This window comes from Fukomys damarensis, unplaced genomic scaffold (assembly GCF_012274545.1).
Source record: "Fukomys damarensis isolate Sample0158 unplaced genomic scaffold, DMR_v1.0_HiC HiC_scaffold_5, whole genome shotgun sequence".
Lineage (NCBI taxonomy): Eukaryota > Metazoa > Chordata > Mammalia > Rodentia > Bathyergidae > Fukomys > Fukomys damarensis.
In genome coordinates, this window is record NW_022900917.1 from 4,234,943 (window position 1) to 4,261,632 (window position 26,690).

The window sequence follows — 26,690 nt, forward strand, 5'->3', positions numbered from 1 at the left end:
CATTTGGAGAAACGCCTCTGTAGAGTTTTTTCAGTTTTGTTGTTTGTTTTGAGACGGGGTCTCCCTACACAGTTCAGGCTGGCCTTGAACTCAGGAGATTCTCCTGCCTCCACCTCCCGAGTGCTTGGTATGACAGGCATGTGCCACCATGCCTGGCTTATTTTGATACTAAATTATGAACTTTTAAATACTCAATATAAGTCTCTTTTGAAATGTATGATTTGCAGTTTTGCCCGAATTATCTTTCACTTTCTTGATGGTGTCCTCCGAAGTACAATAGTTAATTTTGGATAAAGTTGAATTTATCTGTTTTTGTTTGTTTGTGCTTTTGGTTCATTTTGAGGGAGTGGTTCTCAAAATTTGGTCCCTAGAATAGCAATATCCACCTTTCCTAGGAGTTTGTTAGAAGTGTACGGTCTAGTCAAGCATGCTGGCACATACCTGTGATTCCAGCAGTTGTGGGACCCAGGTAGAGGGGAATCACTAATTTGAGGCCAGTCTGGGTGATGTATGTAGCAAGATGTGTCTCAAAATAAAATGGGCTCGGGGTGTAGCTCAGTAGCAGGGAGTGTGTCTTGCATGGCTGGGGCCATAGGTTCAGTCCCCCAGTATTGTGCTAAAGAAAAGAAGGAAGAAAGGGGAGGGAGGGAAGAAGGGAAGAGGTAAAACAGTGGGGCTCGGGCCAGCTGTCTGCTTTAAGCCTTCCAGGTGTGTGATTTTGATGGATCCTGGCTTGAGAATCTCACTGTCTTAGGCAAAGGGTTCCTTCTGCCATTCCAAAGCTTCCTAGAATTCCTTTCCTGTACAACAGTATGGGACTGTAAATCTTATGCAGTGGCTCTATATCTAAAGCAGAGCCATCAGCTTGGCAGGTATTTGTGAGCATTCTCAGATCTTCATTTTGCCTACTTATGCTGGAGGTAATTTCACGTTTGTGCTTTTTTTGTAAACTTTTTTTCCATTTCTTTTTGCTCCTATAGGCGTGCCACATTGCTAAGTGCCCGGCAGGGAATGATGTCTGCTCGGGGAGATTTCCTAAATTATGCTCTCTCTTTAATGCGGTCTCATAATGACGAGCATTCTGACGTCCTTCCAGTTCTGGATGTCTGCTCACTGAAGCATGTGGCCTATGTGTTCCAAGCCCTAATATACTGGATTAAAGCAATGAACCAGCAGACGACTCTGGACACTCCTCAGCTGGAGCGCAAGAGGTAGCCACACTTGCTGCGAGTTCCCTTTGAGGACTCGCTGGTGCTGCGGGCTGCGTTAGGGAGCTGTCAGACTGCAGCGGTTTTGGGGGTCTGGTCTGGTGGCTGTGACTCCTCCCTTCTTGGGGGAAGTCTGGGAATTCAGTCAAGGCTCAGCCTAAGCACTTGTGAGAGAGTTTTGACAGGCACGCGCTGCCTCGGGGGAGCCCAGTCTGTTGTAGTGCAGGAAGCTGCTGATCAGTCCACCATTTCCCAAAGTCCGAAACCACACTGGGTGTGAGGTGAGGGCTGGCTCTGAAGTGCCCTGAAGTGTATTTGCTTCAGCTGCCTTGCCCTGCCTCTGCCTCCTACACAGATGTTTCATTAAAATGACTCACTTGTCTTTTTAAAGGACACGAGAACTCTTGGAGCTGGGTATTGATAATGAAGATTCGGAACATGAAAATGATGACGACACCAATCAAAGTTAGTGCCCAGAAAATCTGCTCATCTAACGCAAGAAAAGGCCATCTCAGTAGTTCCCTGCCTGCTTTTTAGTTTCATTATTTTCTGTCTGGGTGGGAATTTCTCTTTTCTTCTCTCTGTCACATTTCTTGCCTTGTCTCTTTCTCCTTGCACATCTTGCATTGTATGTTTCATAATTAAGGGTGAATTAGAGATGCATGCATACTTTTCAGTCAATGTTTCTTTCCTATTTTATCTTCCAGCTGTATTCCTTTTCTGTATTTCTAGGCTTTTTTTTTGGTGCTGGGGATCGAACTCGGGTCCATGCGCTTCCGAAGCAGGTGGCAGCACCACTGAGCTAAATCCCCAGCAAATTATGACATTTACACACTGTGGATTTTTTTCCCCCTTTTCTGTATTTCTTAATTTTATGTTTACCTTTACTCTTAAAATATGTAAGACTAAATTTAAAGTCTTAGGAAAGCCTTTGTTAATATTGATGCAAAATAGATTTAGTCAAGAAAATGTAAATAACTCCTGAAGGCTGCAAGTGGTGGTGCACACCTCTGATCCCAGCACTCTGGAAGCTGAGGTGGGAGGATTGTTGCAAGTTCGAGACCAGCCTGGGCCTACATAATGAGACGCTGTCTCAAAAATTTAAAAAGTAAAACAAACCAACCAGGAGTTAACTCCTAATATCAAAACTTTTAACAGTTAATGTGAACTAAAGATTGTTTTTGTGGGGTTAAGAATGTAGCTCTGTGGTAAAACACTTGTTAGTGTCTAGCTCAGAGACTTAAGTACAATTCCTAATAATTCAATATAAAAATAAAAAAATTTTTTTTCTCCAAAAGTTTTAGTGCCACAAAATTTGGGTTGGGAGAGGCTTTTTCTGTTATTTCAGTTGGGAGTTAAAGACTCCCATATTGAAATAGTCCATTCTCTGGGCCAGGGATTTAGCTCAGTGGTTCTGGCTCCTGCCTTGCAAGTGCAAGGACCTGAGTTTGATCCCCGGTTCCAAAAAAATAAAAAAATAAAATAGTCCATTCTCTTGCTTCTTATTCTCAGCTAGTACTTTACTTATAGCCTCAGGACTGGGCATGATGGTGCATGCCTTTACTTCCCACACTCAGGAAGCTGAGGCAGGAGGATAACTGAGTTCAGGGCCAGCCTGGGTTACATAGAACCCCCACCCCAGATGATAATAATCAGCCTATGGAAAGGCAGCTGACCTAAGTTTTGAGAACTCAGCCCTAGCTCAGTGCCATGCTCACAGCACACTGGGCACCAGTGAGGCCTGGTGGTACTTGGTCCTGCCTTGCTCTGCAGGAACACACGAAGTGCCAGTGTCCCATCTCCCTTGCCACATAATCGCCCATTTCAGTGACTGGGTGTCTCCTCTTGGAGTCAGCAGTGAGTTGGGCCTGAACTAGATCAGGAAACCACTGTATTCTGGCTTGAGTCTCTGGATCAGCGGTGAACCTATGGCACAAGGGCCACAGTTGCCTGTTTGTATCATTGAAAGCTAAAAGGTTCACCATCTCTGCTCTAGATAGATAAAGATAGGATATACTGTCCAGTGCAGAATGGAACAGTATTTGTTACTGGTAATTTTTTAAAGAAGAGTTTTTGATTGTTTTAAGAGATGTAAAGTTTACCATTGTGACCATAATAAATTGCTATCTTGACATTCTTTTACCCTTCACTATTAAATAAGATATCTTATCTTTTTGTGTTTAGGTGCTGCTTTGAATGATAAGGACGATGACTCTCTTCCTGCAGAAACTGGACAAAACCACCCATTTTTCCGACGTTCGGACTCCATGACGTTTCTGGGGTGTATTCCCCCAAACCCCTTCGAAGTGCCTCTGGCCGAAGCCATCCCCTTGGCTGATCAGCCGCATCTTTTGCAGGTGAATTAGCCTCGTCCTGAGTCCAGGTTTCTTTCTGGCTTCTCTTCAGTGTCTGATGTGATTAGAATGTGTCTGTTACCATTCCAGCCAAATGCTAGAAAGGAGGATCTCTTTGGCCGCCCGAGTCAGGGTCTTTATTCTTCATCTGCCAGTAATGGGAAATGCTTGATGGACGTCACAATGGACAGAAACTGCCTTGAGGTAAGACAGTAAATCCTGCAGGTGACACTCATTAATGAGAGCTTGTGTCAGCATCTAGATTTTTAGAAATGCATTAATTCATATTATTTTATTTCTGCAAATAATAGAAGTGTCAGAAATCCCTGCCTTATAATGGGATGAGTTCCAGCACTTGTCTGACTTGCGCTGTCAGATCACTTCAGCCATAAAATAGCTTCTATATATGCTTGTTCTGTTTCAGTGCAGCACTGTTAAAGTTTCCCAAAATTCAATTTATATATATATATATATAATGTATATATATATATATACACACACACATACACACATACACACACACATACACACACATATATGTATAAATGTTTTATAGATATGAGCGTATTTAATTGCAGCTTAAATTTTTCTTTGACTTGCTGAATTAATTGATATAAAAAATGTAGTTAAGGCTGGGCATGGTGGTGTATGCCTGTAATCCCAGCACTCGGGAGACTGAGGCAGGAGGATTGCTGTGAGTTCGAAGCCAGCCTGGGCTACATAGTAAGTTCCAGGTCAGTCTCAACTATGTAGTGAGACCCTGTCTCAAAACACACCCCCCAAAAAAAGTAGTTAATATGTCAATACAAATCTTATTCTGTACTACTAATATGCACCAGTTTTTAAAAGTCTGGTTGCCACCTGCCTTGCAAGTGCAAGGTCCCGAGTTCAATCCCTGGAACAAAAAAACAAAAACAAACAAAAAAGCAAAAAAAAAAAAAACCCTGTAGTTAATGAGGCACCATGAATAACGATACTTAACATTTATCAATTAATTGTGTATCCTGGGCACTCACTGTCTCAGTCTTCAGAACCATGTTGTGTAGAAAGTGTTATCTCGATTTTATGGTAAGCAATTGAGATTTTACATAGCTGGTATGTAGGAGTGTCTGTAGGCACACCACCGTTTAAGTGGAGGGAAGATCTAGTTTTCATCTATGGGTCTGATGTTTCTCCTGAGAGAGTAGTAACGTGTTAAAGCAGCTGTAGAAGAGATATAGCTGAATAAAAAATGTTGTTTAGTTTTGGTATTGGGGATCAAACTCAGGACCTTGTGCTTGTGAGGCAGGTGGTGGAACCACTGAACTACATCCCTGGCCCTACCTGAATAAAATTTTTAAATTACCTGAGTGATAAAGGAGAAAGCAATACCAAAAGTACTGAAAATGTGTGACAGTGTTAGGCACACAGGTATTACAAAGACTCGACTAGCAATCCTGCGGACACTGTGGCAAATGCGTTGGGCTTCTCGGCCACTCAGAGGGATCAGAGGGACAAGAATAGACGGCGTCTTCACGGGGAAGCTCCAGAAAGGATGAGATAATTAACTTCTTTGTGATTTTAGGAATTGCTAAAAGCAAAGTTTAACCAGTTTTTTCCTTAATGTATAACTTTTAAACATAAAAAAATTTATAGGTTCTCCCAACTAAAATGTCTTATGCTGCCAATCTGAAAAATGTAATGAACATGCAAAATCGGCAAAAAAAAGAAGGCGAAGAACAGAATGTGCTGGCAGAAGAAGCCGAGAGCTCAAAACCAGGGCCGTCTGCTCATGACCTTGCTGCGCAGCTGAAGAGCAGTTTGCTGGCAGAGATCGGCCTCACTGAGAGCGAGGGGCCCCCGCTCACCTCCTTCAGGTACCTGTGGGGGGACAGGAATTTCCTGTGGTGCGTGGCTTTATGGGCATTTTAATTCTTGAAAGAATTTTATTTATAAGTTTTATATTTTGTCAATTTATTTGTGTATAAAGAATTAAATGTATATAAGTTACTTCTAGTATTTCCTAGTCAGATACCAAAAATTGAGTTTTCTGGATTGGGACATTTGTGACTGTTTTTGTTATTGCTCAGCATTTTTTCACTTATTGAAGAAGCTCCAAAACTATGTTTTCAGGGTTTGATATTAAGTTAAAGTACATATCCATGTCAACTTGCCAGTTGTAGACTTGTTACCAGCAGCTCAGCAAGTGGGAAAGATGTGAATAGAAAGAATAGAATTTTCAGGTTTGTGACTCATACTTATACTTCCTTGGGCTCCTTTGCCTGATTCAGAAAATGCAAGATGTAGGCTTTTGTTTTCTTTCCACATATTCCTGGTATGTGCCCTGCTCGGTTTGGGTAATCATCACAAGATCTCTTGACTGCTTTCTGCAGCTAACTATCTGTGCCCTAGGTGCTGGTTACCTGGAACACGGGAGTTAGTGAGCTAGGTAACAGTGGCTCAGTCTTTTCCCAGAGGAGTGAGGCTTGAGCCAAGAGGTTAGAGTGTACAGGAACAGATTGGAGAAGAGTTAGAAATTAACTGTGAGCTCTAGCTAGCCAAAGAGGAAAAGAGGCTTGGGAGGAGTGTTGGCTTCCAAGATGGAAAGGAAATCATGTAAAGAAGAGAAACTCAAGATGGACTTCATCATTCTAGAGAAACCAGATGGGAAGATGTGCTTCAGGCACAGTAGGTGGACGTAAGTGGTATTGATGTAAAGAAAAGGAAAATATCTTGGCTACATCTTCTCTCCATGTTCAGTTTGAATCAGGCATCACTGATAGGGATATATTTAACAAATGGATTTTGATTCATTGTGGAAGTTGGTACTAGAGGGGGATCTGTCCCATAAGTGCAGGTTGACTAGAGACTAAGGAGAAGAAGTACAGTGAAAAGCTGAGGACAGGAGGGATTCAGAGGACAATGTATTCAGGCCTAGAGAAAGTAAGGAAAAAGGAGCTATGGAAATGTTCTCTCATTACAGACAGTGTGGTTTGAAATACTTAAGATGTCAGAAGAGTCGAAGAACAACCAAAGTGCCATCATTGGCCAAAACCATTGAATTTGGGGAATTGGCTAAATTCTTCCCCCTCTCCTTAAATGTCTTCCAGGCCACAGTGCAGCTTCATGGGCATGGTTATTTCCCATGATATGCTGCTGGGACGCTGGCGCCTGTCTTTAGAACTGTTTGGCAGAGTGTTCATGGAAGATGTGGGAGCAGAGCCTGGATCAGTATGTATTTTGTGTACTTTGAATTCTGTTGGTGCCTGATAAGAACATATTTCACAGAATAATTCTGTCATGCATTTTTTTAAAGATCCTAACCGAATTGGGTGGTTTTGAGGTAAAAGAATCAAAATTCCGTAGAGAAATGGAAAAACTGAGAAACCAGCAGTCAAGAGATTTATCACTAGAGGTAAAGGTATTTAGATTTTCTTATATTATACCTATAATATACGATTTATGTAAAATTAAAAACTTGCAGGAATAGGTGCTTAAAATTAAAATTTTAACGAAATTATAAACACCTAATTTAGAATAAGAATTTTCTCTGACAGCTCCCTGTTGTCCTTTAAAGATGACCAAAGAATTTCAAGTTTTAGGTTTTTTTAAACAGTTTCATTATTCTCACATGGATTTAACCAGTTTTGATGCAGAGGTTATTCTTGGAGATTGTTCTTCCTGATGCTCCAAAGGGCCCCTCTTTGGCTCTTTGCATCCTCTGTAACTGCGTCCTGGCCGTCTTCCTCCTTATTGTTCCATCTGTTTCATGTGCATTTCCTGTCACAGACCTTCAAACGGCCATTTCCTGAAAAAGCCCCGAGTGCTTTTTGTAGGAAATTAGATTTTGAGGTTGTGACATAGGTTCTAGAGTTGCACTTTGCTGCTGGGCAGTTACTGTTTCTAGGTCCTTTTAGTGGATAGTCAGGAAGTGTGCCCATCTTACCCCATGTCCCTCCATTAAAAAAAGGAAGAAAAACAATCCCAATTCAGTAGGCCACAAAGTTGTCTGTTATTTTTCACCTCTTAGATCTTAAACCTGTATCTCTTCCAAACGGAATATCAACGTCTCAACAACATTGATAAAATTATTCACTTGATTTGTATCCTACAGCGTATACACAACAGTCTTAAAATTACAACAGCAACACTGGCACCAACAAATGTCTTTGAAAGTGGATTGATTTACATTTTTGTGGCTGGGGATTTGGCTCAGTGGTTCCGCCACCTGCCTCAAGCACAACAACCTGAGTTCAATCCCCAGTACCAAAAAAATTTTTTTTTTACATTTTTCTTCAGTTAAGAGATACTAGCAGATTGGTTTTAGAGTCACTTGAATAATTTCTCCTGTGTTTGTCCTCTGCCCCTGGAATGGAGTCCAGCCTGCGCACTGAGCTGCATCGCCAGCCTTTTTTGTTTCTTCAGAGAGGGTGTCATGAAGTCGCCTGCGTGGGTCATGAGCTTGCTTCCTACTGCCTCAGGCCCTCAGAGTGACGGTTACAAGTGTGCTCCACCATTCCTGGCTCGTAGCTTTATCTGTAGAGATTGATAATCCATGTTTTATAGTTGCTTAGTGTACTGTATTTTATGGTTATTGTTTTTTTAATTCTTAGATTTTTTTTTTTTTAAAGCAAATCCCTTATTAGCTAGACATAGGGGTTTTTTTTATTCTTTTGGTGTCAGTAGTGTGAAAAGTAGCCCTGTGTTTCTCTTTTTGCTAATGTGACTTTAAGACAGAATCATAGCCATGGAATCACATATGTAATTTCCCCAGATCCTGGCAAATACTTCTACATGTGCTTGTGAGAATAACTTTTTGGCGTGGGGCGGGGATCAAGCTTGGGACCTTGCGCTTGTTAGGCAGGCAGCAGCACTGCTGAGCCACATCCCCATCCCTACGTGTGGTTTTTTGTGCATTTTCACCATCAGTAGGAGAAAGTCTGATCACCATAGCCTAACTAGCAGTTTGTTGTCTAGCTGTTAGATTTTTGGCTAGTCTGATGGGTAAAACATAACATATTAGCACAGTTTTTATTTAAATTCTCTTATTTGAGCAAAGTTAAACTTTCATATATTTAGGATCAGTTATATTTTTCTATGAATTCTTGGGATATTTTAAATCTGATATACTTACGTGTTTTCCTGCAGAGTTTAGCTCTTTATGTGTCTTTAGGAGATACACACTCATTCATTCATGGATGTGCATCGTTGGGATGGAAGGTGCAGATATTTTTACATGTCACATTTCCTTCCCTTCCCCTGCTTGTGTTTTCTGTCATCAGGGAATTAATTCACCCATGTTATGTAAAAAAGTGTATCTTTCCTCCATTTGGAATTTATTCAGTTGTATCCCAAAACATAGTGGTTATTATTTTCCAGTAGATCTTTGAGAGAAAGTGTTTAAGTTGAATTGTTGTGAATTTCAGATGTATTCACTTTTAAGAACCCAAATTTCTGTGTAGTATTTTTAAAACTATTAAGGAAGAGATAAAGTTCAGTTTTTATATTTTACTTATACAAAATGGTTTCTGAAATTGAGTTTGCTGCTTTCTGGCGTGTTTTCATAGGTTGACCGGGACCGAGACCTGCTCATTCAGCAGACCATGAGGCAGCTTAACAATCACTTCGGCCGGAGGTGTGCAACCACGCCAATGGCTGTGCACAGAGTGAAGGTCACGTTTAAGGATGAGCCAGGAGAGGGCAGTGGTGTAGCGCGGAGTTTTTATACAGCCATTGCACAAGCATTTTTGTCAAACGAAAAATTGCCAAATCTAGATTGTATCCAAAATGCCAACAAAGGTACCCACACGAGTAAGTACCTCCCAGATAACAGGCATTGTTGAAATTATTTTTTTCATCAAAATACAAATCATAATCATGTCTTTATAGTGGAATAATTTTACTGTATATTCATATTTTTCATATAACTCTATTCTAGACTAATGACTTAATCTTTTTTTTTTTGGTACCAGGAATTGAACTTGGGTCCTTGAGCTTGCAAGGCAGGTGCCAGAACCACTGAGCTAGATCCCTGGCCTCTAATGACAACCTTGATTAAACTAGTTGACGGTTTTAACAATTTGCTCTTTTACTGCCACATTTATTTTGATGGATGTTTATGATCGTCCAAGTTTCTCCTTGTAGTGGTTGGTTATGTGTTTGGAAAGCAGGTGACTAAGATATTGATGATGTAAAAGTCAGTGAGCACACGGCAGTATTTCCTCCACCCCTGTATTAACCCAGAGGTTCTAGTAGAAAATGCCTTTCTCTACATAGGCTATTCAAAGCGAGCCTCACAGAGTGGGGACTGGTCTGCGTTAGGATTTGGGAGGTTGCAGCCAGATGTAAACCTAGCTGCATCAGTAAGCTCACTGTGCTAACTTAGCGAGTTTCGTTTTTGGTTTTTAAAGCAAACTCTGTGTATCAGCATCCTGTAGAGTATAAATTCGTTATCTCATTGAGAGTCAGTACTTTGGGATTAGGGGACTTACCTAATTTTCAGTATTACAATCAGCCAAATTAAAAATTGTGAAAATTACAGAATCCTTAGGAGATGGTAACTGCCCAGTTATGTCAGGTAGCACAGAATATACTGATTGTTGTATGTCTTAGATAGGCAGTCACAGTTGTGGAGGAAGAGAAAGTTTTTAGACTTTAATAAGAAAGTCCTCGTTTACCTAGGCCACATCTGTATCTCATCTGGGATGTAGAAACCACCCTGCGGAGGCTGCGTGAGCTGCAAAGAGGGAGGGCATGGAGAAACTACGAGCGTTCCCTGGCCTTTCATTGTCACTTTTTTTTTGTTTTTGTTTTTGTTTTTGTTTTTTTGAGACAGGGTCTCACTATGTAGTTGAGACTGACCTGGAACTCTCTGTGTAGCCTAGGCTGGTCTTGAACTCACAGCAATCCTCTTGCCTCAGCCTCCGGAGTGCTGGGATTACAGGCTTGAGTCACCACGCCCAGCTTTGATTGAGTTTTTTTTTTCCCCATTGTCACTTTTACCCTGTGACTCCCTGTGAACCTGAAATAAGGGGTGCAGCAGATTTTAATGAGAAAAGCTAGGCACCCATACATAACATTGCAGAAGTATCTTTTTTGCCCAGTTTGAGAGACCATACTCTGGGTTGGGTATTTAACAATGGAATTGCTACTGTTGTATTGGCCTGTGTTGCTTAATGTCAAAAACCAAGAAGATAGAACATAGGTGAGTGATTATAATCATAAAGGAAACTGCATCATTATTTACAGTGAGATTAATATAGCCCATGCTACACACACAGCAATCCAAAAATATGATGTTTAAATAAAATTTATTACAATGTTATAGTAAAAAAAATCTCCCTCACAGTACTCCCCTCGATGTGATCATGCTTATCCCATCATTCTTGACAGTGTGCTTACTGTAAGACTTTTTTTTTTTTTTTTTTTTATATTGGGGATTGAACTCCGGCCCTTGTGCTTGCGAGGCAGGTGCTGAAACCACTGAGCCAAATCCCTGGCCCTGTAATAAGTTTTTTAACTTAAACATGCACTGTACTTTAGGATCACTCCTATATTTCACAGCTTTGATATGTCAAGGAGGATACATTCAAGCAAACCCCGAGGTCTGCAGTGAGTTTATGGGTGTTCTGCACAGCCGGGTGCATGGCTCTCGGAGGAGGGTGGGACAGCACTAGCAACAGGCACCGAGGAGAGGGCCGGGCCCAGCGGTCCTGGGCTCCACGCAGGTCTTCGCACCGACAGAAGTGGAAAGTAGTCGGATTAGTGTTTATCTAAATAAACCATATTTCATCTTTTCTCCTAGGTTTAATGCAAAGATTAAGGAACAGAGGAGAGCGAGATCGGGAAAGGGAGAGAGAAAGGGAGATGAGAAGGAGCAGTGGCTTGCGAACAGGTTCTCGGAGGGACCGAGATAGGTATATGATGATTCTGTCTCTTACTGAATACCACTGTTCTGGACAAATCGGACGTAGGTTTGTAAATGAAAGAATCTTAATTATAGACTGTGTTGTAGAAAATGAAAATTTTAGCCCAGTATGGTGACCCAGGTCTGTGATCCCGGCACTCAAGAAGCTGAGGTGGGAGGATTGCTGCAGGCTTGAGCCCAGCCTAAGATACATAGTGAGACCTTGTCTTTAAAAAACAGGGCGGGGGGGGACAACCCGTGGTGGTGCACACCTGTGATCCCAGCACTTGGGAGGCTGAGACAGGAGAATCGCTGTGAGTTCGAGACCAGCCTGGGCTACATAGTGAGTTCCAGGTCAGTCGCAACTACATAGTGAGATATCCTGTCTCAAAAAATGAAAAAAAAAAAAAAAGGTGGTGGGGAGAAAATGAAAGTTTTAAGGTTTGGACATTGCTAAATAAAAAGTTCTGTTCTAAAAGCCAAGAGGTGGTTGAAATTGCATTGCCTTTTTATTTATCCACTCAAATTCCTAATTGTTTGAAATTTTTATTACTTGTATGCCCTTCTTTCCTTAGTTTATCTTCAAATCTCACTTTTGGCAAACTGTGATATTGAAATCTTTTGATTTTTCTCTTTGCATTTTACTTTTGCTTAAAATTTCCAGGAATTATGAGTGGACTGTTGATTTCTGATACCGTAATGTCCTATTTCCTCAGAATCAAAGTATGCTTACATATGTGTAAATCATCCAAGTGACAAACCTGGCAAGTCATACGTACTCCCAGGTGTCAGGGGCTGTGTAGGGGCCCTGTCCCCGACTGTTACTGGGATGACCGGTCCCTTGCTTTACTGCTCTCTCCCTCTTGCAGAGATTTTAGAAGACAGCTGTCCATTGACACCAGGCCCTTCAGACCTGCCTCCGAGGGGAACCCTAGTGACGACCCTGACCCTCTGCCAGCGCATCGGCAGGCTCTTGGAGAGAGGCTGTATCCCCGTGTGCAAGCCATGCAGCCAGTACGTGTACGGCACTTAGCCCTTCCCAGCCAGCTCTGGCTTTTCACCCCACTTTTGAGTGAAAGTAGCTTTTTAAAAATTGTCACCTGCTGCCATCAACCAGCCACATGACTGAGGCCTATGATTAGCTGTGTAGTGAGCAGCTTAGGAAGGAGTGAGTATTGCAAGGTTGGAACACTGTCTCCATTCTGCATAGCAGGTTCCTTGTGTGCTAAAGAATTAGCTATGTATGGCATTTATTTGTATCACTATTTGCACAGATTACTATTACTTTTTGAAGCAGGCACTGTCTTCAGCAAGCCTTAGCTGGAACGCATTGCCAGAGTTCATTGCTGCTAAGTATTTCAGGAAGGTTTTTAGTTTGAATCTTCTGTTCATTTCTTTTATATAATGGAAGACCTATAAACTGGTTGAGTTTTTTTCTTTATGCATAATTATATGTACATATTTTGTAACAAAAAGAATAAAGCAGAATGGCTGGGGATTTAGCTCAGCCGTGCTGCTGCCTGTGGCTGCCTGTCTCACAAGCACAAGATCCTGAGTTTGATCCCCCGTACTGGGAAAAAAAAGAAAGAAAGAAAACATGGGGGGGTGGTCAGGGATTTAGATCAGTGGTGCCACCACCTGCCTCACAAGTGCACGGTTCAGAATTTGATCCCTGGTGCCAAAAAAAATTTAAAAATAAATAAAACAGAAAATGCCAGCTATATTTCTTGCAGTAAATCCTTAGCCTTACAGAGGCATCTTTCTGGGCCAGGGATGTAGCTCAGTGGTGCAGCACCTGTCTGCCAAGCACAAGGCCCTGAGTTCTATTCCTGGTACCCCCCAAAAAAAGTATCTTTTCCTCTTTCTTTCGCTTCTTTTCTCCCTTTTTTTCATACACTAAACAAAAGAGACGTTTGTGATTCTCTGATGAAGGAAAAGAAAATGACAGTATATGTGATTACTTACGGGACTAAGAAACCTTGAAAAGACTTGTCATGTGGCTGTGGTGCATGGACTGCTTGTCCCTGTCAGGTCTCTAGAAGTCAGCTTGCAGTGCGCACAAGACCTTACTAGTTCAGAAGGTTGTGTTTCTCCTGCTGTGGCTTCTCTTTCTCCTTCTACTTCTTGATTGTAGATTTTGACAGTCAAGTTCAGAGAGAGGGCAGGTAACATTTGCTCATTGTTTTTAGGCATTTGCAAGTAAAATCACTGGCATGCTGTTGGAATTGTCTCCTGCTCAGCTGCTTCTCCTGCTCGCAAGTGAAGATTCTCTAAGAGCCAGAGTGGACGAGGCCATGGAGCTCATCATTGCACATGGACGGTAATTGGACACTTGGCGGGCATCTTGGTTGTGTCTGTCAGAGCACAATGCTTCAGATGCTTTTCAAAGTGGTGGCTTAGTCAATGAGCGAGACAGCTGAGTCTCTTACATTTCAGGGTGGTAGAGTTTCCCCAGTCACTTAGGTTCCAAAAGATCTTTTATTTGCCTACTAGATATTTTAAAACTCCTTAAAAGGCCCAGGTGTGGCGTCATACAGCTGTGAGCCCTACACTCTGGAAAGCTGAGGCAAGAGGATCACAGTTTCAAACCTAGCCTGGGTAACTTAGTGAGATCCCATCTATAGAAAGCAGCTCAACGTGAAGGCCCTGGGTTCAGCCCACCACTACGGGGTGGTACTTCCAATAAGAGCCTGTCAAATCTCCTTAGAATTCTAGTGTCAGGAGATCATATTATACTCAAAAACCCCTGGGGTGGAGCCCTGACTTCTTGCAATAAGTATGTGATTTCTTTAGGCCTCTTGATTCACCTTAAAAATGTATGCAAGTTTTTGTTTTCTACACAGAATATAAATTTAAATATCTCTTTTCCCAAGGTGACACGTAAAAGTGACATAAGGAGCCTAGGCCGTCCTCACTCTGTGGCTCATTCTAGTTGAAGCTGGGAGGTGCCAGTGATTGTAGATAATTTCTGCAGTGTTGAGCATGAACCCAGGGCTTCAGCCATGCTTTATTCTGCCGCTGAGCTCCGCCCCCAGCCCTTAGATGAAAGTGCCTATTCTTTCTTTCTAATTTGATTGAGGAAGTAGCTTGGATACAGTCCAGAGGGAGGGATAAGCAGGCAGGCTGAGGCTTGGCACTAAATAGCGCTTCACTTCTGGAGCATTTGAACAGGTTGGCAGGGATGCTGGAGAGAAGTTTCTTTGTTACTGTTACTATTGCTTTCCTTCTCTGGACTTGTATGAATTGTTTCTTTGTTCATCTGCCTCGTGGCCAGAGTTGTCTGGTGTAGCACAGAGTTGTCTGGTGTAGCACACTGGTGTAGCTTAACCTATTACAGAAAAAGTTTACAGTGTGCATTTTTAAGATTTTTGTAAATATGTGGAGTGATCAAAATATATGGTGATTGTTAAAATTTTAAAAAATAATTACAGAGGACTGGGTGTGGTGGTGCACACCTTTAATCCTAGCACTTGGGAGGCTGAGGCAGGAGGATTGCTGTGAGTTTGAGACCAGCCTGGGCTACATAGTGAGTTCCAGGTCAGTCTCAACTACATAGTGAGACCCTGTCTCAAAAAACCAAAAACAGAAAAAAAAATTACAGAAAAAGGGGCACACTGAAACATCCCTCTCCAGATGCACCTTTCACTTTGAACTGCTTATCCCAGTGTTCTTGCCACTTTATGAAGCAGTTCTGGAGTTCTCTTTCCTGAGTATCTTTAGTTGTGCTCCTGTGACTGCCTTGATGTCCTGAACCCCTTAGACTGCTTGCTTTTGTGGTCATTGTGACTGTGGGGAAGAGCCAGAAGTTGCATGGTGCCAGATGTAGTGAACAAAGTGGATGAGGACTACCCGTGATGTTTTTTCGCGCCTGAACTCGCAGCAGTATTAACTGTATTTTTTATCAAACCTCCTAAAGACATAAAGAGGACTTCCAGAACTGCTTCAGAAAGTGGCAGCAGAGATGGGATCAGTGTGTTTGAGGAGGGGCAACTGGATTTTGAGGAGGTTTAAATGCAATGTGTCTTTTTCTATGGTTTTTTTTTTTTTTGTTTTTTTTTTTTTTTTTTTTTTTGGTACTGGGGATTGAACTTGGATCCTTGCCCTTGCAAGGCATGTGGCGGAACCATTAAGCTAAATCCTCGGCTATAATTTATTTATTTATTTATTTTTTGTACCAGGGATCAAACTTGGGTCCTTGCACTTGCGAGGTAGGCGGTGGCGGAACCACTGAGCTAAATCCCTGGCCCTGGCTATAATTTTTTTAAATTTAGAAATTAGACATATATTTTGATCATACCACCTTCAGTAGCATTTTGTGTTCAGTGCAGCTAACATACAATATTGACTGTTTGCTTAGGATTCAAATTCTGTGGCATATTTAACAATTCTAAGCTTGCTTCCTGAGCATTTTTATGCGTTTGTGCAGTGCCTGCTCTGAGCCTCATTTCCAGGACCCTGATGAAGGCTGCATTTATTTTCTTAAATCAGTAGCTTTTTGCCCATGATCTTGAATCATACACGCAGCATCTAGTGGGGTTTTAGAGTGTTATTGATTGCCCTGTTCCTTAGAACTCCACTAAGACTAGTTAAGTGCCCTGGATATTTGTTGACTTCAAAATGTTCACGAATTTGTAAATTCTTATAAGTGTATATTCTTGATAATAAATTCTACACATTTTGATTATCTGGAATGTGAATGCTTTTTTGTTTATTTTAGGGAAAATGGAGCAGATAGTATCCTGGATCTTGGATTATTAGACTCCTCAGAAAAGGTACAGGTAAGGAATATTTTGCTCTTCTGTTTATAAGAACTTAGATTTAAATTATAAGGAAATTCAGTTAAGGGAGAAGAAAATAGCACTTAGGGAGGAACTAATTTGACAAGTAAAATGGATAATTGCATGGATAGATTCATGGCTGTCAGATACAGAATCAGGTAGTAAGATTGGTGTAGTTAGGGCTCCATGTAGCCCTACTCAGTGTTTCTGCTTTTTTGAGCACAGATACAATTAAGCATTAATTTGGAGATTTAATGAACGGAACAGCTGGAGAAAGGTGGTATAGAATCCTTGGGCTTTTTTTTTTTTTTTTTTTTTTCTCAAAAAAGCAGTTGATGCTAGCAGTACTAAAAACAAAACAAAACCAAAAGAAGCTCCATCATTGATAACAGTAAAAGAAGCCTCAGGACATCATGTATTACTTCATGAAATGCATCTTATTCTTAAGCTCTTGGAGAGCTTCCAGTGCCCTCCATGAGGGTCAAACCTATTCTCAGCTTTATTTTTCTTGGCTGTTCTAGGGATTAAACCCAAAGCCTTGTGCATGCTAGGCAAGTGCTCTGTCACTCAGCTATATCCCTACCTACCCCAAATCTTACCTCTCTAGCTGACTACAACTAAAAGCTCTAGGTAAAACACACACACACACACACACACACACACACTTTTTTGCAGTGGGGGTACTGGGGATCCAACTCAGGACCTCACACTTGCCAGGCAGGTACTGTGCCGCTGAGCTACATCCCCCACTCAGCTCTAAATAAAATTAAAAGAGAAGTACCTGAAATTTTTGAAAAGTAAGCAGTCATGTACAGATTGGTGAGAGTCGTCAGAACTTGAAAAATGCCCGACAGTGTGTCTTTTCAGGCAGGCAGGTAAAGTGGATCCTTGTTACTCCATCTTACCTAAAGATAGTTAAGGTTTTGGAAATTTAACTTCAGTGTAAACTATTACCCGAGCCTCACACCATTCCAAGTGGTGCATGCCCAGGGTTCACCCAAACAGAATAGCAAAGGCTCTGCATGTTTACTTAGCATTGAAAGTCCTGCCCCCCCCCAACAAACAGAGGTTTCTGTGTCATTTGAATACAACTCAGATTCACAACCTGATACAACTGTTCCAAGACCCTGGAATTACTCAGCAGACAAAGAACCAGGAAAAAGACTGGCCAGTTCTCCTGGAAAAGGAACCAAGAGATGGTTACATTGATATGATCCACTTTGGGAATTTCTTTTATCTCATGCAATATGAGAGTGTAAATTGAAGGACAAAGATTCTCAGCAGAGAAATAGAAAGTTTAAAAGACAGAACCAAATTACAGTTTTAGAATTGAAGGTATAGCATATGAAGGAAAAAAATTCACTAGATAGGTCAATAGCAGAATAAAGGTGGCAGGAAACTGTCAGCTTACAGGTAGATAGAAATTATCTCTTTGGAAGAACAGATAAAAAAGATTTTTATAAAACAAAACAAACAATTTTAGGATTATATGAAAAACTAATCCATATCTTTGGAGCACTCGGGGAAAGGAGAAAGCAGTTCTATAGGAAAAATATTTGAAGAAATAATAGCTGAAAAATAAACTTGGTGAAAGACAGATTTACAGATTCAAGGTCAGTGAACTCCACGTAAGATAAACTAAAACAAAATTATGTTCAGATACATTAGTTTGGTTTTACCACTTTTTTTTTTTTGTACCAGAGATCAGACTTGGGACCTTGTGCTTGCCAGGCAGGTGGTGGCACCACTGAGCTAAATCCCCTGCTTTACCACATTTCTTAAAGCAGCCAAAGAATGTTGTCTTAGTGTAGGAATTAGTATTTTTAAAATTAAACATAATTTTTATTAGCATACGCTTGCAGTACATGATGGTTACATGGAAATAGTATTTTGTTTTTGTTATTTTTTTGTTTTTTTTGAGACACAGGGTCTCACTCTGTAGTTGAGACTGACCTGGAACTCACTATGTAGCCCAGGCTGGTCTTGAACTCATAGCGATCCTCCTGCCTCAGCGTCGCGAGTGCTGGGATTACAGGTATGCGCCACCATGCTTGGCTGGAAATATTATTTTGAAAGACAACAAATTTCTTAAAAATTTCTAAAAGCTATGGAAGCTAGAATACTGTGGAACCTCAAAAGGATGCTGAAAGAATTGTCAGTCTAGAATTTTATATCCAATGAAAATTTTTTCAGACATTAAGGTGAATGAAGCTGACTTGAATTTCATTTAGTGAATGTATTTAGCAGATGATTGTGTACAGGGTTTATATATCACAGTTCTGAAAGGTGAATTAAGTTTATCTTGGGCCTGGGATTTAGCTCAGTGGTTCCATTGCGTACTTCGCAGGGGCAAGGACCCGAGTTTGATCCCTGGTGACAAGAAAAAATAGTTTATCTGTAGGCAGGGTGTGGTGGCAGACACCTGTATCACAGCACTTGGCCATGAGTTCAAGGCCAGCCTAGGCTCTACCTCATGAGTTCATGCCTCAAACATTGATCATGTACAATGTTATACATGTAAATGGCAATGTTGCTCTGACTCCCAACTGACACTGAATGATTTCGGACAGTGAGTTCATACTTCCATTTTCTTCGTAAGTAATGGTGGGGCCTCCTCTCTGATGCTCTTAACTAGGAGAACCGAAAGCGTCACGGCTCTAGTCGAAGCGTGGTAGACATGGACTTAGATGACACAGATGACGGTGATGACAATGCACCTTTATTTTACCAACCTGGCAAAAGAGGATTTTATACTCCAAGACCTGGCAAAAATACAGAAGCAAGGTTGAATTGTTTCAGAAACATTGGCAGGTAAATAACTGTCATCCAACCTGTGGGGTTTGGGATGGTGGGTGGTTGGGTTGGATCTGGGCCTTATCATGTGAATTGTGCAGTCGCTCTACCACTGAGAGTCACTTAGAGCTCCTCTAAGTTTTGTTTTTCTTCTAATCATTTTAATGAAATTAAAAAATATATTAGTTTTAAAATGGGGTGTAGGGCCAGGGATTTAGCTCAAGTGGTTCCACCACCTGCGTCATAAGCACAAGGTCCTGAGTTTGATCCCCGGTACCTAAATAAATAAATAGGGTGTATATTCTGTTTCACACCGGATAGAATAAGGCTGTAGAGAATATCTCAATATTATATGTATATTTGTATGTGTGGGGTTATGTATCTAGAGTTGTTTTTTAATTTGAATCTTGTCTGTTTTTGTGTTTAGGATTCTTGGGCTGTGTCTATTGCAGAATGAGCTGTGTCCCATCACACTGAATAGACATGTCATTAAAGTGTTGCTTGGTAGAAAAGTAAGTATTTTTGATGAACCTGACAGATTTGACAGTTTTATGTTAGTGCTAGCACACTGTTCATAGTGTTCATTTGCAGTTAAATTCTGAAGCATCACAGTCATTATAATTTTGAAACACTTAACGACTTAGAGAGGTGACCTGACGGGGTTCACCCCAGGCAGGCTGGGGCCCAACAGCCTGGCCCCTGTTGCACACCAGCTTTCCCCACAGCTTTGGGCCTGTGTCTGTAAAATGGTGAAGAAACAGTGTTCTGCCTGGCAAATGGTAGTACTCGATACACTTTATCCGTTATAATTAGTTGCAGCAGGTGGCAGTGGAGAATCCAAGTAGTACCGACAAGACAAGTGCATTCCGGCTGCAGAGTATACGTTAGGCTGGGTGGCACATAAGTGAATATAGCATTGCCTAGCACAGCATGCTTGCTGTTTTTCCTCAGTGGTAGGATTAGCTTAATTTCATTGTGTTTTATTAGTCTTGACAGCTTCCACATTTATCTATCATGGGAGAGGGGAGAAAAACCTTTAAAATTAATATATAATGCTAATTATGCAGCTCTTGATTGAAAAACTTTCTAAAGAAGTTACTTGATACAAAAATAGTGGAATATTAACATTTTAAGACTGCATATCACACAGCTGATACAAATTAGCACTGTTTAACTCGCCTCACCTTGTGGCTTTGTCCTGTAAAATACCTTTGAGGATTGGGGTAAGCAGGCAGCCCACTTTCTAGTTCCCTGTCTTGCTTAGACAAAGGCTATCTTTCTCTCAATGAGTTTTTCCTACTCTTAATGTTAAGTAAATTAGCACTGTTAAAACCAATGTCTGCTAATAATTATCTTTAATCAAACCTGCTGATATATAATGTTTTGCAATGTCTATACCTATCCATCCCTTTTTAAACCCTGACCCTACTGAATTCTTAGTATTCCAGCTAAAATGTTCTTGTGTAAAGAACTAGACTCAAAGCTGTTAACAGTCTTTTTTTAAAAAAGCAGTATGAGGGATTGAACCCCAGGACCTTAACACTGAGTTGTGTCCCCATCCCTTTTATTTTTTATTTTGACACAAGGTCTTGCTAAGTTGCTGAAGTACGCAGGGTAAACTTAAAGTTGCAGTCGTTCTGCCTCAGCCTCACAAGTACGAGGATTACAGGCGTGCTACTGTGTGCAGCTCACGCTGAGGCTTGTACAGGGTTTAGTGACTGGCACATTGGTCTGCATTTAATTCAGTGATGGTGGCCTTGGGCATGTTGGTGACTTTGTGTCAGTGTCATGTTTATAATCTAGATTTAATCTGCCTTTTGTGATTATCGTGCAGTGTAAACAGGTTATGCATGTGCTTTTCGGCTGGCTGCTACACCAAAGTAAATTCAGTGAATAGTGCTGCCTTTTGAAAACACTTACATTGTCTTTAAATTTTTTTCCAGAAATTAACTTTGTATACTTTGAAAATTAAAAGAATTGTCCAAGCCAAAGATTTACTAAACTTTACCACTTTAAAGCAGCACATATTTAGTGGGAAAATATGAGTATACCTTTAAATTAGATAAAATATTATAGGTTTTAATTTATTAATGGATTGTGTGTGAAGTTTTTCTTACTGGGTCTCATGGCTACTTTCCATTCTTAGGTCAATTGGCACGATTTTGCATTTTTTGACCCTGTAATGTATGAGAGCTTGCGGCAGCTAATCCTTGCTTCCCAAAGTTCAGATGCGGATGCTGTTTTTTCAGCGATGGACTTGGCGTTTGCAATTGACCTGTGTAAAGAAGAGGGCGGAGGACAGGTAGGTGCAGTGTTTGGATTCCTCTGTTGTGCTTGTTTGCATAGAAACGGGACAGAGGCAGATGTGCATGCGCTCAGAAAGAGGAGTGAGCGAGCGAGATGAGAGGAGGGCAGTTCTGTGCTTAGGCCTGAAGTGTTTGTGCTCTGAAGATATTTATCAGATAGAGACATCTTTAGATTTTAAAATCATGGGGAATACCGAGTTTGATCCCTGGTACCCAAAAAAAAAAAAATAATAATAATGGGGAATAGTTTTATGTACTGTTAACTTGTCATTGCTTTTACAGAATCACCTTTAAATATCACTGCCAACTTTTTCACAGGTTGAGCTGGTTCCCAGTGGTGTTAATATCCCAGTCACGCCCCAGAACGTGTATGAGTACGTGCGGAAGTACGCAGAACACAGAATGCTGGTGGTCGCGGAACAGCCGTTGCACGTGAGTGCTTTCCAGAAAGTGGTGTCATGTGTCTTCGTGTGTGGTAAACTAGCTCACTTATCTCCACCTCATCTGCAAAAACCCAGAATTTTCAGACCAAAATAAATTATGAACCAGGTAAACTATACCTTAATTTGAGAGTGAAGACGAGTACTCATTTTCTTTTGGTTAGCATTGCTTGGGAAAACTATGAAATCAGGGGCTGGAGATTTAGCTCAGTGATGCTGCTTCCTGTCTTGCAAGTGCAAGGTCCTGAGTTTGATCCCAGGTATGAAAATAACTTGTGTAATCACTGGAAAGTGGTTTGGTGAACTAGTTTGGAAAGGATGCCTGTGGGCTGCTGTGGAGGGCCCACCACCACCACACTACGGAAGACCTACCAGATACTAAGTATTTCTGCTCCCTGTGCGGGCTTGGAGTCATATAGTCAGAGTTCAGGCCTGTGGCCTGCTGCCCTCTAGCTAGCTGCGTGACATCCTGCAGAATGCAAAGAATAAATGATCACTCCGTGTAAGGTACTGTCACTGGTGGGCCAGGTCACAACCCTCCATCTGGGCCCAGATCTCTGCCCACCCATCACAAGAGTGCAGCAAAACCCCCTAGAAAGGGGAAAACAAGTTTATCTGCAATTTGGCCACATTGGGAGCGCGACTGGCCTACTCCCCTTCCGGTAGGCAGAATCTCTCCAGGTCTTAGCCAGGAAATGGCCATGTGCAGATAACAAACTTTGGCCTAGAGGGTCAGAAGTGTTGTCCTCCTAGGCAGCAGACTCATGTGTTTTACACTCGCTTGAGAAAGCTAGAGAACCAGAACACACACACACACACACAGTCAGGATGGAATGCAGGGCCTCGTACTTGCCAGGCAGGCACTGTGCCTCTGAGCTACATCCCTGGGCCCCAAAAATCCTAATTTTAAAAAACCCACTTTTACTTCTCCCTTATAGCACTTGGAACAATCCTTTGTACATGGTACCTTTTCAGTAAGCTTGGAGATTTTGACTCAAGTCTGGGAGGTGTGTTGGTGTAATTATCCATTCCTAGGGGTGAGACACAGGATAAAACAGGACAGACTGCAGCTTCTCCCAGTGCAGAAGCTGTTTCAGTTTCCTGGTACACACAGCAGTGCACCCTTTGAACCTGCAGTGTGTGCCCCATGCCTTTCCTCTTTTTGCCTTTTTCTGAATCTGTTAAGAAATTCAAAACATAGAACTTAATTTTTTTCTCTCTGGTTTAAAGTGGGAAGTAACATTCTTAGAGAAGCCTGCCACAATTAAATGTTGAGCTTTAACAATATAAATAAATACTACATAGAAAGTAAAGTACTGGATTGTAATATGAAATAAATTTCTGAAATTCTCTAGGCAATGAGGAAAGGTCTACTAGATGTGCTTCCAAAAAATTCATTAGAAGATTTAACAGCAGAAGATTTTAGGCTTCTGGTAAATGGTTGTGGTGAAGTTAACGTGCAAATGCTGATCAGCTTCACATCTTTCAATGATGAATCAGGTAGGAGACTTGTTTACATGTTTAAAGAATAAACTATAATTTGGTCAGCATTTTCTGAGTTTCTAGTTCTTAGATCTGCTTCAGGACCTGGAAAGTACAGTATTACTTGCCTTTACATTTTTTATATTATTTTTAAAGGTATGATTGAACAAAATATTTTGAAGGCTTAGCATTAGCTTAATTTGTGTAGGTTTTAAAGAATATATGGTTTCGGGCCAGGGATTTAGCTCAGTGGTGCCACCACCTGCCTTGCAAGCACAAGGTCCTGAGTTCAATCCCTAGGGTCAAAAAGCGAAAGAAAGAGGAAAAAAAAAAGAATATATGGTTTAGAAGAATACAAATAAAAATTATTTGTGAAGAGCCATGCTTGGGAGTGCACACCTGTATCCTAGCATTCAGGAGGCTGAAACAGGAGGCTGACTGAAAGTTCCTGGGCTATGTAACAAGACCCCATCTCAAAAGAGCAAACAAAAAATCACAATAAGAAAAAGTAATCCATGTGATAACTGTACTGGTTGTCTCTGATTCATGTCGCTTAAACTCTAGTAAAGAATTTGATTGCACAGTGTCTGTAGAGTTGCACCAGCACCATACTTAAAGACACAGCAGCACACAAGTATATATAGATTCAGGAGAAGTCAGCATAATTTTCCTAGAGCAAGCTTTATCTCCAGTGTTTGATTTGCTCTGCAATTTTCTTTTAAGTCCCTGAAGGTAGAAATGGGTTTTAGCTGTGCCTATACTGTAAAACATTGGAAGCTCAGAAAGTTCGCCACGAAAGGGTTACACTTATAATCCAAGATTATTACATTCATAGAGATGTCAAGTTTTTATTTTGTATTTTGTTTTAACAGCCAGAATATTTAATATGGGAAAATTTTCTTTTTGTATTTTTTTCTTTGTGCTTGGGGCTAAATACATAGGTTATTCTATAATAGTTTTGGCTAGTCTGTAGGTTTCTTATTTTTCTATTTTTTTGAGACAGGGTTTGGCTGTGTAGTTCAGGCTGGTGTTGAACTCACAGTAGTCTTCCTGCCTCCGCCTCCCCGGTGCTGGGATTACAGGTGTGTGCCAGCATGCCTGGCGAGTTTTCAGTACTTAAAGGAATTTGTCTCATTTTAAATCAGAAATCTAGGAGGGAAAGCAAGGTATCTAAAGACACTGCCTGAGGCTTGATGAGCAGCACAGGCATCGTTGGGAAGGTATCTGGAACAGAATCTCTGGTGTACCCTCTTCACCCTCACATTCAGTGAATGAATGAGATCCCACGTGATGTATAAACACACTGAGAAGCACTGGTGAAGACACGAGAAGAATCTTGATTTCCAGCCGTGCCTGTTATAAAGTCAGTGGCTGCTGTCCTTTTTGCGTGGTCCTGTTTAGTCAGGACTGGCCAGTCAGCTGCAGAGGTTTTGCATTATGCAAATGGTCCTAATTTCCTTTATTAGGAATTAGAAACCCCTCAAATCTTAAGTAACATCTCCACTTTACATAAGACATTCAGTAATATTCTGAAACTCGGTATTCTTTCTGTTTTTTATTTGTAGGAGAAAATGCAGAGAAGCTTTTGCAGTTCAAGCGCTGGTTTTGGTCCATAGTAGAGAAGATGAGCATGACAGAACGACAAGATCTGGTGAGTTTACAGCTCCGCCAAGTTCGGGAAAGGAAATAAAGGGTGCTGTTTTTCTTTTGTACAGGGATCGAACTCGGGTCCTTGTGCTTATTACAAGGCAGTCAGTGGAGCCACTAAGCTAAATCCCCAGCCTGAGTTATTTTGTTTTTGGATTGAACTCAAGACCTTGTGCTTGTGAGGCAGGTGGCGGCACCACTGAGCTAAATCCCTGGCCCAGTCCAGGGTTTCTGTTGCTAGGGTTGGAACTGAGAGTTGAGCACATCTCCTGTCACTAAGCTCTCCTCCCAGTCCATCCTGTTTTAAACCCCTGCATGTGGTAGCCCAGGGGAAGATCTCAGTTTGTGATAGTCACTTTAACTTGGGTAGGGATATTACAGAAGGTCAGAAGTGAGAGGCATTTCTTTTATTCTACCCCTGACCTACTATTACACTTTGAAGTCTGTACTAGCTGTTAATATGCTATTGTTAGTCCTAGTCCTAAAGGATGGATGATAGCAGCTTATGGTACGCATTTTCCCCCAAACCTGGAGGAGGCACTCCAAGGTTCCCAGGAGGTGCCTGAAACCAGTGATCGTGATTGTATCCCACTCTGAAACTAATGGCCTTTTCATCTCACCGAAGCATGAGCTATGTCTTTGACTTGTGCAGCTTGGAGTCCAGTAACAAAACTAGCACAGATCTCTCTCTCTTGCTTCACAGTTTCTGGATAGACCTGATCTTACTGAAGATCTTAGCCAGCTCAGCATATAGTTGTTTCCTCATTAAGTCAAACGCTTTTCCATCTTTGTTTGACACTTTCCTGCCAGCTTGGATCACTGGTGGTACAAATGGATCTAAGCACTTTTATTGGCCTTTTTACTAATAAAATAAATAGAAAGTCTGTAAATGGGTACAATCTAGTTAGCTGCTTGAATTTGACTATTGCCCAAATAGAAATATGAATACTGTTCATATCAATTAGAAATTATTACAGTTTGTAAATATTAATTTCATTAAATTAAAAGAAATGTATATTTGTGAAATTTATCAGATAGTACTTGTTCATGATGAGGATGTAATTTTTTCGTCTCACTGCCGGGTGTCTCTGGTTTGTACTCCACTGTCTGATGGGAAAGAGCTACCAGCCAAGCCACCTTGAGGGGATAGTCTTACATGTATTGCTGGTGGTTCGAGGCATGGGAACATGTTAATTCTCATTTTTTAAAATCTTATCGAGGTTATTGGTACTTTCTAAGTATACAGTACAGTTACATTCATCATTAGGATCTTGTACCCTTGCCTGACAGTAATTCTCAGTTTTAACATGGAAATCTCACAGGTACCCCATTGCTGGTGTAACTAATGTGCATTTATAACTCCTGTACCAGAAATTAGCTGAATGACAGATTTTATACCATTTTCACGTTCTCCTTAAGGAGCTGTAGTAAGACGCCGTCTGGCCTGCTGCATCCCGCCTTTCTTTGCTGTGAGCAAAGCCCCCTGAGGAGCGGTACTGGCCCCCCAATAGGCCGGTCGTGTGTACCACAGCTGGCTCAGGCTGGCAGGACTAGTGCAGTCAGCTCAGCTGCGCCACAGCGAGACATGAATCATGGCCCCGTCAGGAACCTGAGAAGGAAGCATTTTATAGCTTTCGTTTGGCGTATCTGAATTGCCCAAAATGCTGGGCTTGTGCTTTGGGGCCATTCCATAAAATAAAGTTAGCACAGGCAGCCAGTTGGGTACCCTGATGCCCAATGGGTGACTGACCACGGGCTGTGCAGTATGGGTGTGTTAGCTGGCGCAGTGCCACTGGA

The 26,690-nt window shown here is 41.4% G+C and overlaps 1 protein-coding gene across 1 annotated transcript in view; it reads left to right on the forward strand.

Moving 5' to 3' along the window:
- The window catches only part of Ubr5 (ubiquitin protein ligase E3 component n-recognin 5), a 107,466-nt gene that overhangs the window by 76,951 nt on the left and 3,825 nt on the right, over positions 1-26,690 (forward strand). The window contains exons 42-59 of the mRNA XM_010612128.3: positions 981-1,211; positions 1,600-1,673; positions 3,393-3,565; positions 3,653-3,766; positions 5,198-5,418; positions 6,652-6,772; positions 6,858-6,956; positions 9,109-9,352; positions 11,346-11,457; positions 12,317-12,461; positions 13,637-13,767; positions 16,165-16,225; positions 18,861-19,036; positions 19,446-19,530; positions 21,165-21,320; positions 21,643-21,756; positions 23,120-23,264; positions 24,812-24,897. Coding sequence (XP_010610430.1) covers positions 981-1,211; positions 1,600-1,673; positions 3,393-3,565; positions 3,653-3,766; positions 5,198-5,418; positions 6,652-6,772; positions 6,858-6,956; positions 9,109-9,352; positions 11,346-11,457; positions 12,317-12,461; positions 13,637-13,767; positions 16,165-16,225; positions 18,861-19,036; positions 19,446-19,530; positions 21,165-21,320; positions 21,643-21,756; positions 23,120-23,264; positions 24,812-24,897 — 2,488 coding nt within the window. The remainder of the gene's footprint in view (positions 1-980; positions 1,212-1,599; positions 1,674-3,392; positions 3,566-3,652; positions 3,767-5,197; positions 5,419-6,651; positions 6,773-6,857; positions 6,957-9,108; positions 9,353-11,345; positions 11,458-12,316; positions 12,462-13,636; positions 13,768-16,164; positions 16,226-18,860; positions 19,037-19,445; positions 19,531-21,164; positions 21,321-21,642; positions 21,757-23,119; positions 23,265-24,811; positions 24,898-26,690) is intronic.